The sequence below is a fragment of the Gracilinanus agilis genome, chromosome 2 (genome assembly GCF_016433145.1).
Source record: "Gracilinanus agilis isolate LMUSP501 chromosome 2, AgileGrace, whole genome shotgun sequence".
Lineage (NCBI taxonomy): Eukaryota > Metazoa > Chordata > Mammalia > Didelphimorphia > Didelphidae > Gracilinanus > Gracilinanus agilis.
This window is the reverse complement of record NC_058131.1, coordinates 239,925,924-239,939,046: the sequence shown is the minus strand read 5'-3', so window position 1 is coordinate 239,939,046 and position 13,123 is coordinate 239,925,924. Positions and strand designations below refer to the sequence as shown.

The window sequence follows — 13,123 nt, the reverse complement described above, 5'->3', positions numbered from 1 at the left end:
AAATAATCGGATGAATATATTTAGATTTAAAGCTATAGTGGACAGAATGGAAATTACTTGTGAATAAACAATCATTTGGCTAAATAAAGACTGAAAAGTACAGATGCTCTGTTTAAATGGTAATTATTTTGATGGAGAGTTGAACCTAGGACAAATCAAATAATTTAAGATGTGTTTGTTGGCTTGTGTATAAAAAGATAAACGATAAAATCAGTTAAATCACCATTGACAAAAATTTCAGTGTTCATTAAGATATTCTTGTATTCAGTACCTAGTTATTCATTCTTTTTATTTATGTAGAATTTTCCTGTTGTCTAACTTTACTATCCATCATCTCACTTTAGCATGGAGCAGTCCTCAGCTATAGAAAAAGGTAGGGCTTATACCTATTTTATATCTGAGGAACTGAAACTCATATTGGATTAGTGACTTGCCTGGTAAATGATGATGTCAAAATCAATCTTCTCTCTAAAGTTATCAAGGAACAAAAAGTTATGGATAGTACTAAATAGATCTCATGCTATTTGATCAGTTTCTAAAGAAATGCACATTTGGACATTTCTTGCTTTTGTCTTGTGTTTGTCAATACCTGAAAAGGTATATATGAAAGCCTTTTAGAAATACTTAACAGTTAAAACCAGTGGAAATGTGTGTTGGCCATGGCGGGGGGCAGTGAGGGGGAAAGTAAAAATGTGAATCATGTAAAAAAAAAATAAAAGTTTTTTTCTCTAGCGTAAAACAAATATTCTAAATCAATAAATCAATACATTAAAATTTTTTTAAAAAGAAATACTTAACAGTTGATAGGACAGCATTCAGAACCTTGGTTCTGATCCGGGTTTGTCACTGTCTTTGTGTGTGACCTTGGGCCATGTCATTTCATTGCTCTCCTTTATAAAATGTGAAAGGTTCAACTAAAATCTCTAAAGTTCCTTTGAACTCCAAGGTTTTAGCCCAAGTTTCTATCGAGGGTTAAAATTCTGTATCTGAGGTTTCCAGCTCTAATAGTCTGTCTTCTATGACTCAAAATCCTTTCTAGGTCCAACATTCAATAAGATCTATTAGCTGAAAGGTGTTTAAGTTCATTTGCTGCGGTGTCTGTCATTTAACATTCTTTTGTGTTTTTGCTTTAGGGAATGACCATGGATAAAAGTGAGCTTGTGCAGAAAGCAAAACTCGCCGAGCAGGCTGAACGTTATGATGACATGGCTGCTGCTATGAAGGCAGTCACTGAACAAGGGCATGAACTGTCCAATGAAGAGAGGAACCTCCTCTCAGTAGCCTACAAGAATGTGGTGGGTGCCCGACGTTCTTCCTGGCGAGTGATCTCCAGCATTGAGCAGAAGACAGAGAGAAGTGAAAAGAAGCAGCAGATGGGCAGAGAGTATCGGGAGAAAATAGAAGCGGAATTACAGGATATCTGCAATGATGTTCTGGTAATAATAATATTGGTTAATATCTAGAGAGAGATTAAAAGTCTGTAGAGTGTATTATCACAACAAAGCTAGAGTAGATGGTATAGGATTTATGGTCCCCATTTTACAAAGAAGGAAACTGGGTTCTTAAGGATTAATTAAGGTGGGGGGACATGTAGATAGCAAAGTGGATAGAGTGCCAGGCCTGAAGTCAGAAGAGGACCTAGGTTCAAATCTGGCTTCCTAATTGTGTATGACCCTGGGCAAATCACCAGTTACCTGGCCCTTGGTACTATTCTGTCTTAGAATTGATATTGGCAAAAAGTAAAGAGTTTTTTTTTTAAAGAATTAATTAATGACTTGGCCACAATCATATAGCTAGTATATATCATAAATAGCACTTGAACCCAAGTCTTCTGATTCTTAAGTCTGTTGTTTAGAACCTGACTTATCTTCCCCAAAACCACCCCACCCTACTCCATGTATGCTTTATAAAATATGTTTGATTTTATACTTTAGGATCTCTTTTTCCTTCTTACCTTAAGCTTACCCATCAAAAAAAGCAAGTCTTCTGTTACTTTCTTCCTCCCCAGTGAAGATTTAAAACAAATAGACAGGAGATGAAAGAGGGGGAAAAAATAACAGGTAGTTTGCTTACTGGTAATAACTAAAGCTTGGAGTGAGAAATCAAAGTGCAAAAAATTCATTTTGAAGCAAAATAAAAAGGAATGAGGAACTTTCTACTCATGGGGTTTTCTGTTTCTCCTGTCTTGGTATAGATAGTTGAGCCATCTATTCAATATTTTGTTAGGTACCTACTGTGTAAAGAGTACTGTGCTATTCCCTGAAGCAGATGGAAAGATGAATAAGACATTTTCTCTGTCCTCATGGTGCTTATATTATAGTTCAGTATCTCAAATTCAAAGGGTCCAAAATAAATAACTTTTCCCACTAAATATTCAGTCAGTTAGCAAATCTTGTGTCTTGTCAGATTGGTATCCATAACATGTATCAACTTGAGAGTTGAGAGTTTTATCACCTCCTACCTGGTGTATTGCAATAGCCTCCTAATTGGTCATTCTTCTAATAGTCTTTCTCCTGGACCATCCTTCCACACAGCTGCTAAATTAATATCCCTAAAACATAAGTTTGACCATGTCATTCTTCAAAAATTTTTAGTGGCTCCCTATGACCTCTAGGATAAAACAACAAATACTTCAGTTTGGCATTCAAATTCCTGTATAATTTGGCTTCCACCTACTTTTCCAGATTTATCGTTACTTTTCGCATGCTTTATGTTCCAGCCAAATTGACTTATTAGCTGCTGGCTGAACTCAGCATTCTGTCTTCCATCTTAATGCTTTTATTTGTACAGACTGTCCTCCAAGCCTGGAATGTGATCTTTTCTGAGCACTACCTCTTAAAATTCAGGATGAGCTCAGGTGCCACCTCCTACATAAAGCCTTTCACATAATCATCTCCATTTTCAAGTTACTTTATATTTACTTAGCTGTTTAAGTTCCTCGGGGGCAGAATTGTTTTGGTTTTGTCTGTATTCTAGATCCTTACACCTAATAGTTGTTTGATAAAGGATTGGTCAAGGGCAAGTGAAATTTCGTTCAAATGAGTATTATAAGCAGCTCTGAAGGGGGAAAAGAGTAGATCATCTCTCTTGCTGGTCCTGTCCAGTTACCAGCAAGCAGTACAGGGCCTCAGAGAATTGCTCCTGTTTATTGTACTCCAAGATACAGCTCTTCTTTTTGAGAAACTGTACAAAACTTATCCCAAATGGAATATTCTTTTTCCTTGACCTTCATGATATTTTATATATGTTATGTATCTTTAGTATGAGGCATAAAAATTACTGTAAACTTTTGCAGTTTCCCTTTTTTTTTTTTCCTTTCAAATGAAGAAACTCATTCTGAACAGCCAGAATCAAGTATTTGGATTGCCTGGGTGAGACTCAGAAATTGTGGACTTTCCTTGCTACCAGCATTTGGCAATCACACAGGCCACTTGTCTTGTCATAAACTAATTGCCTTTGGGTTGCAAAGATTGCAGTTCTTTGGCATTTTGTACTTGGACTGTAGGAAGCCTTGCCTGCCTTAACCTATTCCTATTCCCAGCTCTGTTCTTTAGTAATTTAGCATTTCTATTCTAGGAAAGTAAATTCTTCTTCCTTTTTTTTTTTTTTAAGTTTTTTTAAAGCCCTTCTCATTTGTCTTTGAATTGATACTAATATTGGTTCCAATGTAGAAGAATGGTAAGAGGTAGCAACTGAGATTAAGTGCCTTGCCCAAGGTCACACAGTATTTTAATATCCAAGGACAAATTTGAATCCAGGTACTCCTGACTCCAGGCCTATCACTCTACTGTGCTACCTAGCTGCCCTAGCAAACTTTTTTTTAACTCTTAACCTTCTATCTTAGAATCAATACAGTTTATTGGGCTAGGCAGTGGGGGTTAAGTTACTTGTCCAGGGTCACATAGCTAGGATGTGTCTGAGGTCAGATTTGAACCCAGGACCTCCTGTCTCTAGGTCTGACTTTCTAGCCACTGAGCCACCTAGCTGCACCAGAAATATCATTCTCCATAAAGCTTGAATTCCTTGAGAAGTCCTCACATGACTAAGGAAAATTTGAAAGAAATTTGTAAATCTTTAATGGCAAGAATCCTACCATATTTGACTTCAGATAAAAAAGATTCATAGAATCTCAAAATTGGGAGAGACTTTAGAGATCTTTTTTTAGGCCAATAAATCCTTTGCTTGGTGCATAAATCAGTCCCTTCTGTGGTAGTCTTAATAAGTAGTGTTCTAGTCTATGTTTGGTTCAAAAAGTGTATATTTAAAGTAAGTCTAGATAGCTAGATGCCACAGTGGATAAAGCACCAGGCCAGGAATCGGGAGGACTTGGGTTCAAACATGGCTTCAGATTCTTTGAGCTGGGAAAATCACTTTACTCCCTTTGCTTAGCCCCTTGCCTTTCTGTCTTAGAATAGATTCTAAGACAGAAAGTAAAGGTTTTTAAATAAAATAAATCACCAAAGGTGATTAGGAGAAGTAATTTGTTGCTTTTTAAAAATACAGATTATTAAAATAACCTCAATAAGACTTCAAAATCTTAATCTTGAATTCATTTCTCTTTTCAGGAGCTTTTGGACAAGTATCTTATTCTTAATGCTACACAACCAGAAAGTAAGGTCTTCTACTTAAAGATGAAAGGTGATTATTTCAGATATCTCTCTGAGGTGGCATCTGGAGATAATAAACAAAGTAAGTAATGTTTTAAGGAAATTTAACCAAAATTGGAGCTACTTTGGCTTTATTAGATTCTTGGGACGTAACTTGAATTATATTGGCTTTTAGGAGAAAGTTTGAGGTGTAGAATATGGAATATATTGTTAATTTTTTTTAAACCCTTAGCTTCCATCTTTGAGTCAATACTGTGTATTGGCTCCAAGGCAGAAGAGTGCTAAGAGCGAGGCAGTGGGGGGTCAAGTGACTTGCCCAGGGTCACACAGCTGGGAAGTGTCTGAGGTCTGAACCTAGGACCTCCTGTCTCTAGGCCTGGCTCTCAATCCACTGAGCTACCCAGCTGCCCCCTAATTTTTTTAATGTACTGATTTTGCTAATTTATTTTCTCTTCCTCTTTAGAAAAACTTAAAACTTTTTTATATGGTATGGCTCTTTGTATATGGAAAAGAAGAGCAATACAGAGAAAAATTTACCCAGCGTAAAAATAGAATATTTTAATATAAGCATACACATGTATACATACATACATATGATGTGGTTTAATGGGAAAATATTGGACTTGGATCCAGGAGATACCTGAACTTAGTTATTTTACCAGGCATTTGACCTCGGGGAAGTAAAAAACTTTTGTAAGTCTCAGTTTCCTAACTGTAAAATGGGGTTAGAAATACATGCACCGTTCAAGTCTCAGTGTTATTTATTTATATAGACCCTTACATTCTGTCTAAATAACTCTTAAGTCAAAGGAATTGCCCAAGGTCACACAGCTAGATCTGAAGTCAAATTTGAACCCAGGTCCTCCTGAGTCCTAGCCTGACGCTTTTATCTACTGTATCTCCCTGAGAAAAATTAGAAGGAAAGCTCCTTTGAGGGCAGAAATAGTTTTAGTTTTATCTTTGTATTCTAATGTTAAACTCATCTGGCACATATTATAGATGCTTAATAATATTTGTTTATTAACTAATCTAAGTGCTTTAGGAACTAGAACACTATAAAAAAGTGAACTACAATTATGATACTAACACTTTGTAGTGGTCAGAATTTCAAATGGCCCTGAATTGGCTATCAATAGATACTCAAAATACTGAAGTTTTCTACTAAGAAACTTAAGCTAGTCTACTGATTGACTTTTCAGAAATGACAATAAGTATATCTTATTGATGAAATAGAAATTTAAGAATCTTTTAAAATTAAATTTTATTCTTTTCAGTGAATAAAAATCTAATTTTCTCTCCAAGTTGGGAGAAAAAAAAACATAACAATCTTATAATGTGCATAATCAGGCAAAGCAAATTCTTGCTTTGGCCATGTCCAAAAAAGATGTCTTGCTCTACACCGTTTCCATCACTTCTCTGTCTGGAGGTTTTGAGCACACCTTACCATTAGTCCTCTGGCCCTTTAGAATTGTGGTTGGACATTGATCAGCATTCTTAAATCTTTCAAAGTTGTTTGTCTTTAAAGTGCTTTTATTGTGTGATTCTCCTCATTTCACTCTTTCATTTCATAAATATTTTCTCAGGTGTCCCTGGAAAAAAAAAATTATGTTCCTTACATAATTTCTTACAGCAAAATAGTATTCCATTATTCATATACCATGATTTTAGCATTTAAAATCTAATTTAGTAACATTACCTTCAAAAAATCTTGGCCTTGACTATTTGGATGCATCTCTTTTTAGAAGTGTATTTTCATTATTTTTGATAGCTTTGAAATGATCAATAATGGCTAAGATATTGGGCCACTTTGTTTTTTAATGGGTAGTGATACTGTGACTTCATTCACTAGATCAGATTCCATGCTAGCTAACTAAAGTTAATTCTTTTTTTCTGTCAAACACTCAAATTATTTAAGTACAATGCACAAAACTTTTTAAAAGCTAGAAGCTATCCTCAGAGTCAGTTAAAACTCTTTAAGTTTAATATTTAACATAAATATTCAATTTCTAATAAGAAGTTATCAAGAATGAAATTGAGACACATCATAGGGATTGTATTCTGTGATTGTATCCTTGGCAAGGATGTAACTTGCCAGAGGCTTCTAGAAGTCACAGTGGATAATGTTGAACTTGAAGCCAGGAAGACCTGAATTTGAATCTTATTGCAGACATTTATTAACTATTTAAACCTGGGCAAGAGACTTAACCTCTCTCAGTCTCAACTTCCTCATTTGTAAAATGGGAGTAATAACACCTCATAGTGTTGTGGTGGGGCTCAAATGACTACCTGTAAAGTGATTTGCAAGCCTTAAAAGTGATATATAAATACTAGTTACTATTTTTTTTAAACCTTTACCTTCCGTCTTGGAGTCAATACTGTGTCTTGGCTCCTAGACAGAAGAGTGATAAGGGTAGGCAATGGGGGTCAAGTGACTTGCCCAGAGTCACACAGCTGGGAAGTGTCTGAGGCCGGATTTGAACCTAGAACCTCCCGTCTCTAGGCCTGACTCTCAATCCACTGAGCTATCCAGCTACCCCCACTAGATATTATTAATATTAAATTGGGCCTACTTTTTATAGCTTCTACATGTTTTGTGTATGTGAAATGAACTGTAAGATTTAAATACTTGGCTTACATAAAACACAAAAATTATGTTCTGCAAACATGACATAGTCTTAAAAACACAAATATCTGTTAACTAGTTTGTTAGGAAGATGCATAAAGCAAAAACTTTATTCATCTTTGACCTTGGAAAATTGATTCCATTTTACATCATTACATCAAAGCAAAAACAACTACAATTTAAGTTTTCTTGAATCTCTTATCCAGAAATACTCAGAAAGGAAGATAGAAGTGATTGTTTGACCCTCACCCCATAGCCCCCCCAATGGCTGAAAAAGCTCCCTAAGGAACTGAAATGCTTATGTCCAGAATGAGTCCAGGTACTTAGCTACATAGAACACCATCATTATTAAACATGCAGCAACAGAAATGGTAGTATAAGAACTCTGCCACTGTTCTGGACACACCAAAGAAATCTAGTAAGTGATCATTTGTTGTTGGCCGCTAGAAACCAGAAGCTACAGTATCCCAAAGATGCAAAACACCTCATTTTTTGTTAAACTCATTTCAGTAGGTTTAAGGCTAACTGTATTTGTAATCAAATTTTAATCTCTTGAGCTAAAAGCTAATTCATATTTCCCACAAAAAACAAAATACAAGGATTTCCCAAATTGATAGTCTTGTGTTGGCTGAAGATTTGTTTTTAGGGAATAAAGCATTGTGTGGATCATTCTGGTTGCTTTGTGCTATTATTGGAAGCCAGTGAACTTTTCTCTCTGGGCATTTCAAAAATGGCATAAAGTATATCTAATGAATGTATTTAGCTAATTGTGGGCCCACCACTCAGCTGTCCTTTTTGAAAGAGATTTGTAGGTACTAGTGAATAGGAGAACCAGGCCTAGAGATAGGAGGGTTCAAATATGGCATCAGACATTTCCTAGTTTTAAGTGGTAAGCCACTTAACCCAAATTTTCTAGCCCTTACTGCTCTTCTGCTTTGGAATTGATACTTAGAATCAATTCTAAGATAGAAGGTAAGGTTTTTTAAAAGAGAGAGAAAGAAAGAGTTGTATAACTGGGGGAGCTAGGCTTCCTAGTATAACTTGTTCTCCCAGTAAGAGGCTGTGGTAGATGTCAATGGACAGCCACATTTGGGGGAAAAACTTATCACTGACCTGACTAAAATAGTTTTGACGGTATTATCAGACCACATGAGAGCTTAATTTATGCTTTTAATCTGTGAATGAATGCAACTTAATTTTTTTTTTAATCTTTTCTAGCTACGGTATCAAACTCTCAACAAGCTTACCAGGAAGCATTTGAAATTAGTAAGAAAGAAATGCAGCCTACACACCCAATTCGACTTGGACTGGCTCTCAATTTCTCTGTCTTTTACTATGAGATACTAAATTCACCTGAGAAAGCTTGCAGTCTGGCAAAAACGGTGAGTGGACCCTTTTCTTGTCTCCCAGTAAGTACCTGGGTAGCAGGAAGGATTGTTTTATAACTTTATTTTTTTCTACCTGAAGCTTATTTGAACTATTTCATTGACACAGTCTTCCATGAAAATCACTCCTTCTGGAAGGATATGCACACAACCTAAGGACTAAGTGTTGACATGCCACTGAGTCCTCTTTCTGTTTATTTTCTTATCTCAGTGTCTTCTAGAGTTAGTTTGAATTTTTGGAGTAGAAACCGAAGTGGAGCAACTTGACTGTTGCTTTCTTGGTTGTTGAACTAGGGCTCAGTCAAAGGCATAATCTTCATCATACCAAGAACTGAAGTCAAATTAAGCAAATCTAAGCTAGTTTTTGTGTTCTACTTTGTTGCCTCCAGTATTTTTGTTTTTATTTTTTATTAAATTTTATCTTTATTTTACTCCAATAACAAATTTACACATAAATTTTCCAAAGTTACATAATGTATGCTGTTTCCCTCCCCTCTTTCCTACTCCCTCCTGGAGTTGATAAGCAATTCAACTGGGTTGTACATGTATTATCACTCAAAACCTGTTTCCATATTATTCATTTTTGTAAGAGAATAATCTTATAAAACCAAAACCCCAAATCATATGCCCAAATAAACAAGTGATAAATCGTATATTTTCACTGCATTCCTAATCCAACAGTTCTTTTCTCTAGCAGTAGATAGCATTCTTTGTCATAAGTCCCTCAGAATTGTTCTTGATCATTGTATTGCTGTTAGTAGCAAAGTTATCATATTTGATCATCCCACAGTGTTTCAGTTAACTGTGTATAATGTTCTCCTGGTTCTGCTTATTCATGTAGGTTTTTCCAGTTCTTTCTGAAAGCATCCTGTTCATCATTCCGTATAGCATAATAGTATTCCATCACCATCATATACCACATTTTGTTCAGCCATTCACCAATTGAGGGACATCCCTTTAGTTACCAATTCTTTGCCACCACAAAAAGCACAGCTATAAATATTTTTGTACAAACAGGCCAGGCCCTTTCCCATTTTTCTGTATTCATTTTTAAATAATTTGATTGCTCTTTCCATGCAGATGAGATAGTCTTCTGAAAATACACTTAGACCTTTTCTAAATGTGACTTGGAATTACAATGAATCTTGGAAAATGGTTTGTAGCACAGTTGTGAATTTCATTTAGGAGTAGTACTGATAACCACTGTTCCTTCTCACTATATGGCTTTGAGCATTAGATCATAAAATAAATTGAAAACATTTTTACAACTTAGGAATTTAATAGACCAGGCAGAAAACATGATGTTAGCAGTGGTCCTTGCCGACCTGCAAGAAAGAAGTTAGTTCTTGGAATGTTCTTGTCTAAGAACTTTGTAGTTTAGAGATATCTTTTATCTTTAAAGGAGTAATGATTGCAAATGTGCAATGGGCAACATCTGCTCATATAATTAGTAAGCAGAATCATCAGCTGTGTACCCACAATCTAAAAGTACAAATGGAGGATTATTTTCTTTACTGTTTTGGCTAAGAAAGAAAATGAATTTAGTGAACTTAAGAGAAAGAGTGCCAAGGAATTCTATGCTAAATCCTTGTAGTTTGTTTTAGGCCTTTGATGAAGCGATAGCTGAACTGGATACACTGAATGAAGAATCTTACAAAGATAGTACTCTGATCATGCAGTTACTCAGGGACAATCTCACTGTAAGTATTGCTGCTCTATGGTTACCTCATCTGTATTGTGCTTCAGACCATTTTATGCCCAATTAACTGTTTCATGCCACTTCCTGGGAGTTTCTTTATCACTACTTTTTCTAGAGGCTGGAATCCTGAACAGATTATTTGCATTATGTTAGAAAGACCTGTTGTCATTTTGTGTAATGCCATATAACAAATGGCTGTGTAGATTTTCATTTATCTTCCAGATCCCCTTGTAAAATTTTCTAGCTCTATACATTTCCTACTAAAGCCTTTACCTTTCCATTCACCTACAATTGAATAGCATTATTTTAGGTGGTTTGTTTGTCAGATATTTGTAAAATACCATATTCTATTATAAATAAAGATAATAAATATATTTTTTATTAAATAAAAGATAAATAAGATATTCTCTTTGCTTTCAAGGAATTTGGAGTCTAGAAGATGGGGAAAATGTATAGACTTAATACAAATTAAGAGTATAGCCATTGCATGAGTAAAGTATAAAGTATGCTATGAGGTCAAATAAGAAAAATTATTTCCATCTTGGTGGGGGAGGGAGAAGGGTGTCAGGGAAAACTTCATGAAGGAAGTGACCTTTGGGTTTGAAGAATGATTAAGATCAATTAAATTGGTGGATAAGGACATTCTGAGTAGGGGGAAAAGAATGAGCAAAAAGATGTGGGAGTGGGAAAGAATGAAGGCATATTCTAGAGACTATAATTTGAATAGAGTATGAGGGTCGAGAGTAGCAGAAGATAAGATTAATTAGGAAAAGTAGTCTGGAGCAGGTTAGGCTAATTGTATAAGTGAGTGCAAATAGCTTTCTTTTTTCTTCTTACAGTTATGGACATCGGAAAACCAGGGTGACGAAGGGGATGCTGGCGAAGGAGAGAACTAATGGCTAGCATGCTTCACTAAAGTCTGTTCAATATCACTCTGTACCCTACACATATATCCCTTTGTGCGACAAAGAATCGTACGTCAACTTTTCACAACCTCAGCATAGCAAAAACAGTCCGTAGGGTGAACAGCTGGTGTTTGTATCAAAAACTGAGATTGGTAAAACAAATAACGATGGCATTTTGGAGTTTGATTCTGATTAACATTGACAGTTAGGATTACTGAGTGTTTCTCTTTTTCTCTCTTTCTCTTTTTTTTTTTTTTTTTTAACTGAACACTGTGATTATGGGGTTTTGTAACTTAGCAGAACTCTTACTGGTAGGAAAAAAAAAAGTAGACCTGAATTATGTGTAACTTTTTTCAAAGTTTAATCTGATATCCAAATAGTCAAAGTACAATCCTGTTGTAAAGTTGTACAGAAAGTTATAGAGATTATATTGTGATGCTGGGATGAGGAATGAAACACCCATCTGATAATTCCAGCTCATTGACAACTGAAAGTGATTCCACCTGTTGTTCAGGGCTTCAGACTCTACATCACTTTGAACTATTAATTATAGTCCACAACTGGTGAGGGTCACTTTGACAGTTTCCTTCTTCTCTGAGGAAGATGGACCCCTGATCTCCAAATTCCTTTGTGACAGTCACTTTGATTTTAAAGATGAATATGGTCCAAAGCACATATAACCTAGAATCACAGAATTTCTGAGTTGGAAGGACCTCTCAGCAGCTATTGAGTATGTGACAAAACCCTTTCCCAAGGCAATAAGTTGCCAATTTGCAACTTATGCTTAAATAGTGGAATCATCCTTTCATTGTAACAAATGAGCTGAAGCAAGAAAAGATGCCTATTTTATGAATGGCCTTATCTGTTTGTTGGATATTACTTTTAAGAATAATGTATTTACAAGATTGCCTTTCTTTAGGAAAATTAAGAAAAAACAACCAACCAAACCATTAGGGTATTCCCAATTTAGAACTCAAAATGCAGTCTCCAGCCATTCTTTCCACAGTCCTCTCTGCCTATTAATGTAATTTTTTTTCTTTCCTAGATTTATTTCCTTCAGACTCCTCTTACCTCTTTTCTTTGTGAATTCTGTCTTTCTGTATATTTTTGCTTCACTCTTTGTGAATATATGGGCAGGGGAATGGGGTGGGTGGGGAGGAAGGGGTAGGGGAGTTTTCCAGGATTCATGGACAGGCCAAAGCTGCATTCAGTCTTCCTTCAGTTCTTTGAGCATATATTGCTCTTAAGTCAAACCGAAGATCTGGCTTAAATTAGTTTGTAATAGTTCCCATTATTTTCTCCTGGAATGCAGCCCCAACTCACTTGTTAGTACCTAATCAAGGCGTGCCCAAATGAGACCCTCTAATTTACAGGAAGTTGCATGAACCATGCACAGGAAAGGACTCCAAGCATCCAGGCCTATCGTCTCACAGCACCGTCTCACCACCTTAACATTCCACTGAGCTGTCGATATCATCCGTTTGTCCATTGTCTGCTGAAACAAGTAAAAATCACGCACTGATTTTAAAAAAAAGAAAAAAAAAGGAAAAAGAAAAACTTACAAAAAATACCCCCCACCCCCAGCTGAACCATTGTGCAGTTAGTCCTTGGCGCTTGATCAACGCAGTAGTGAATGTGGAACCGAGCCTGTCTGTATATCTGGTAGCTCTTTTTTTGCTTTGTTTTTACTGACCAGTATTCTGCCTAACGTTTGCTTTTGTGATGGGTATATTGCGTAGCACACATGTGGTTGTGAAAATAGTATAGCAAAAACAAAATCCCTGGTTATTGATGTACTAGATTTGTGTCTGTCTTTTAAACAGTTCTAGTTTCACCTTACATGGAATAATCAGGAAGAGTGTAAAAGAATTCAAAAGTGAAATAAAAAAATTTTATCAGTTAAA

At 35.8% G+C, this 13,123-nt stretch overlaps 1 protein-coding gene across 1 annotated transcript; it reads left to right on the top strand.

Annotated features, from left to right (window-relative positions):
- Positions 1-1,136: 1,136 nt before the first annotated feature.
- On the top strand, positions 1,137-13,123 carry YWHAB (tyrosine 3-monooxygenase/tryptophan 5-monooxygenase activation protein beta). The gene is made up of 5 exons (XM_044661077.1): positions 1,137-1,436; positions 4,566-4,689; positions 8,449-8,612; positions 10,220-10,315; positions 11,154-13,123. The coding sequence occupies exons 1-5, from the start codon at positions 1,137-1,139 to the stop codon at positions 11,208-11,210; spliced, it is 741 nt and encodes a 246-aa protein (XP_044517012.1). The 3' UTR covers positions 11,211-13,123.

Coding starts and splice junctions, on each gene's coding strand:
- YWHAB (XM_044661077.1), top strand. CDS start 1,137: ATGACCATGGATAAAAGTGAGCTTGTGCAGAAAGCAAAACTCGCCGAG. Junction 1,437..4,565: donor ATATCTGCAATGATGTTCTG/GTAATAATAATA, acceptor TTCTCTTTTCAG/GAGCTTTTGGACAAGTATCT. Junction 4,690..8,448: donor ATCTGGAGATAATAAACAAA/GTAAGTAATGTT, acceptor AATCTTTTCTAG/CTACGGTATCAAACTCTCAA.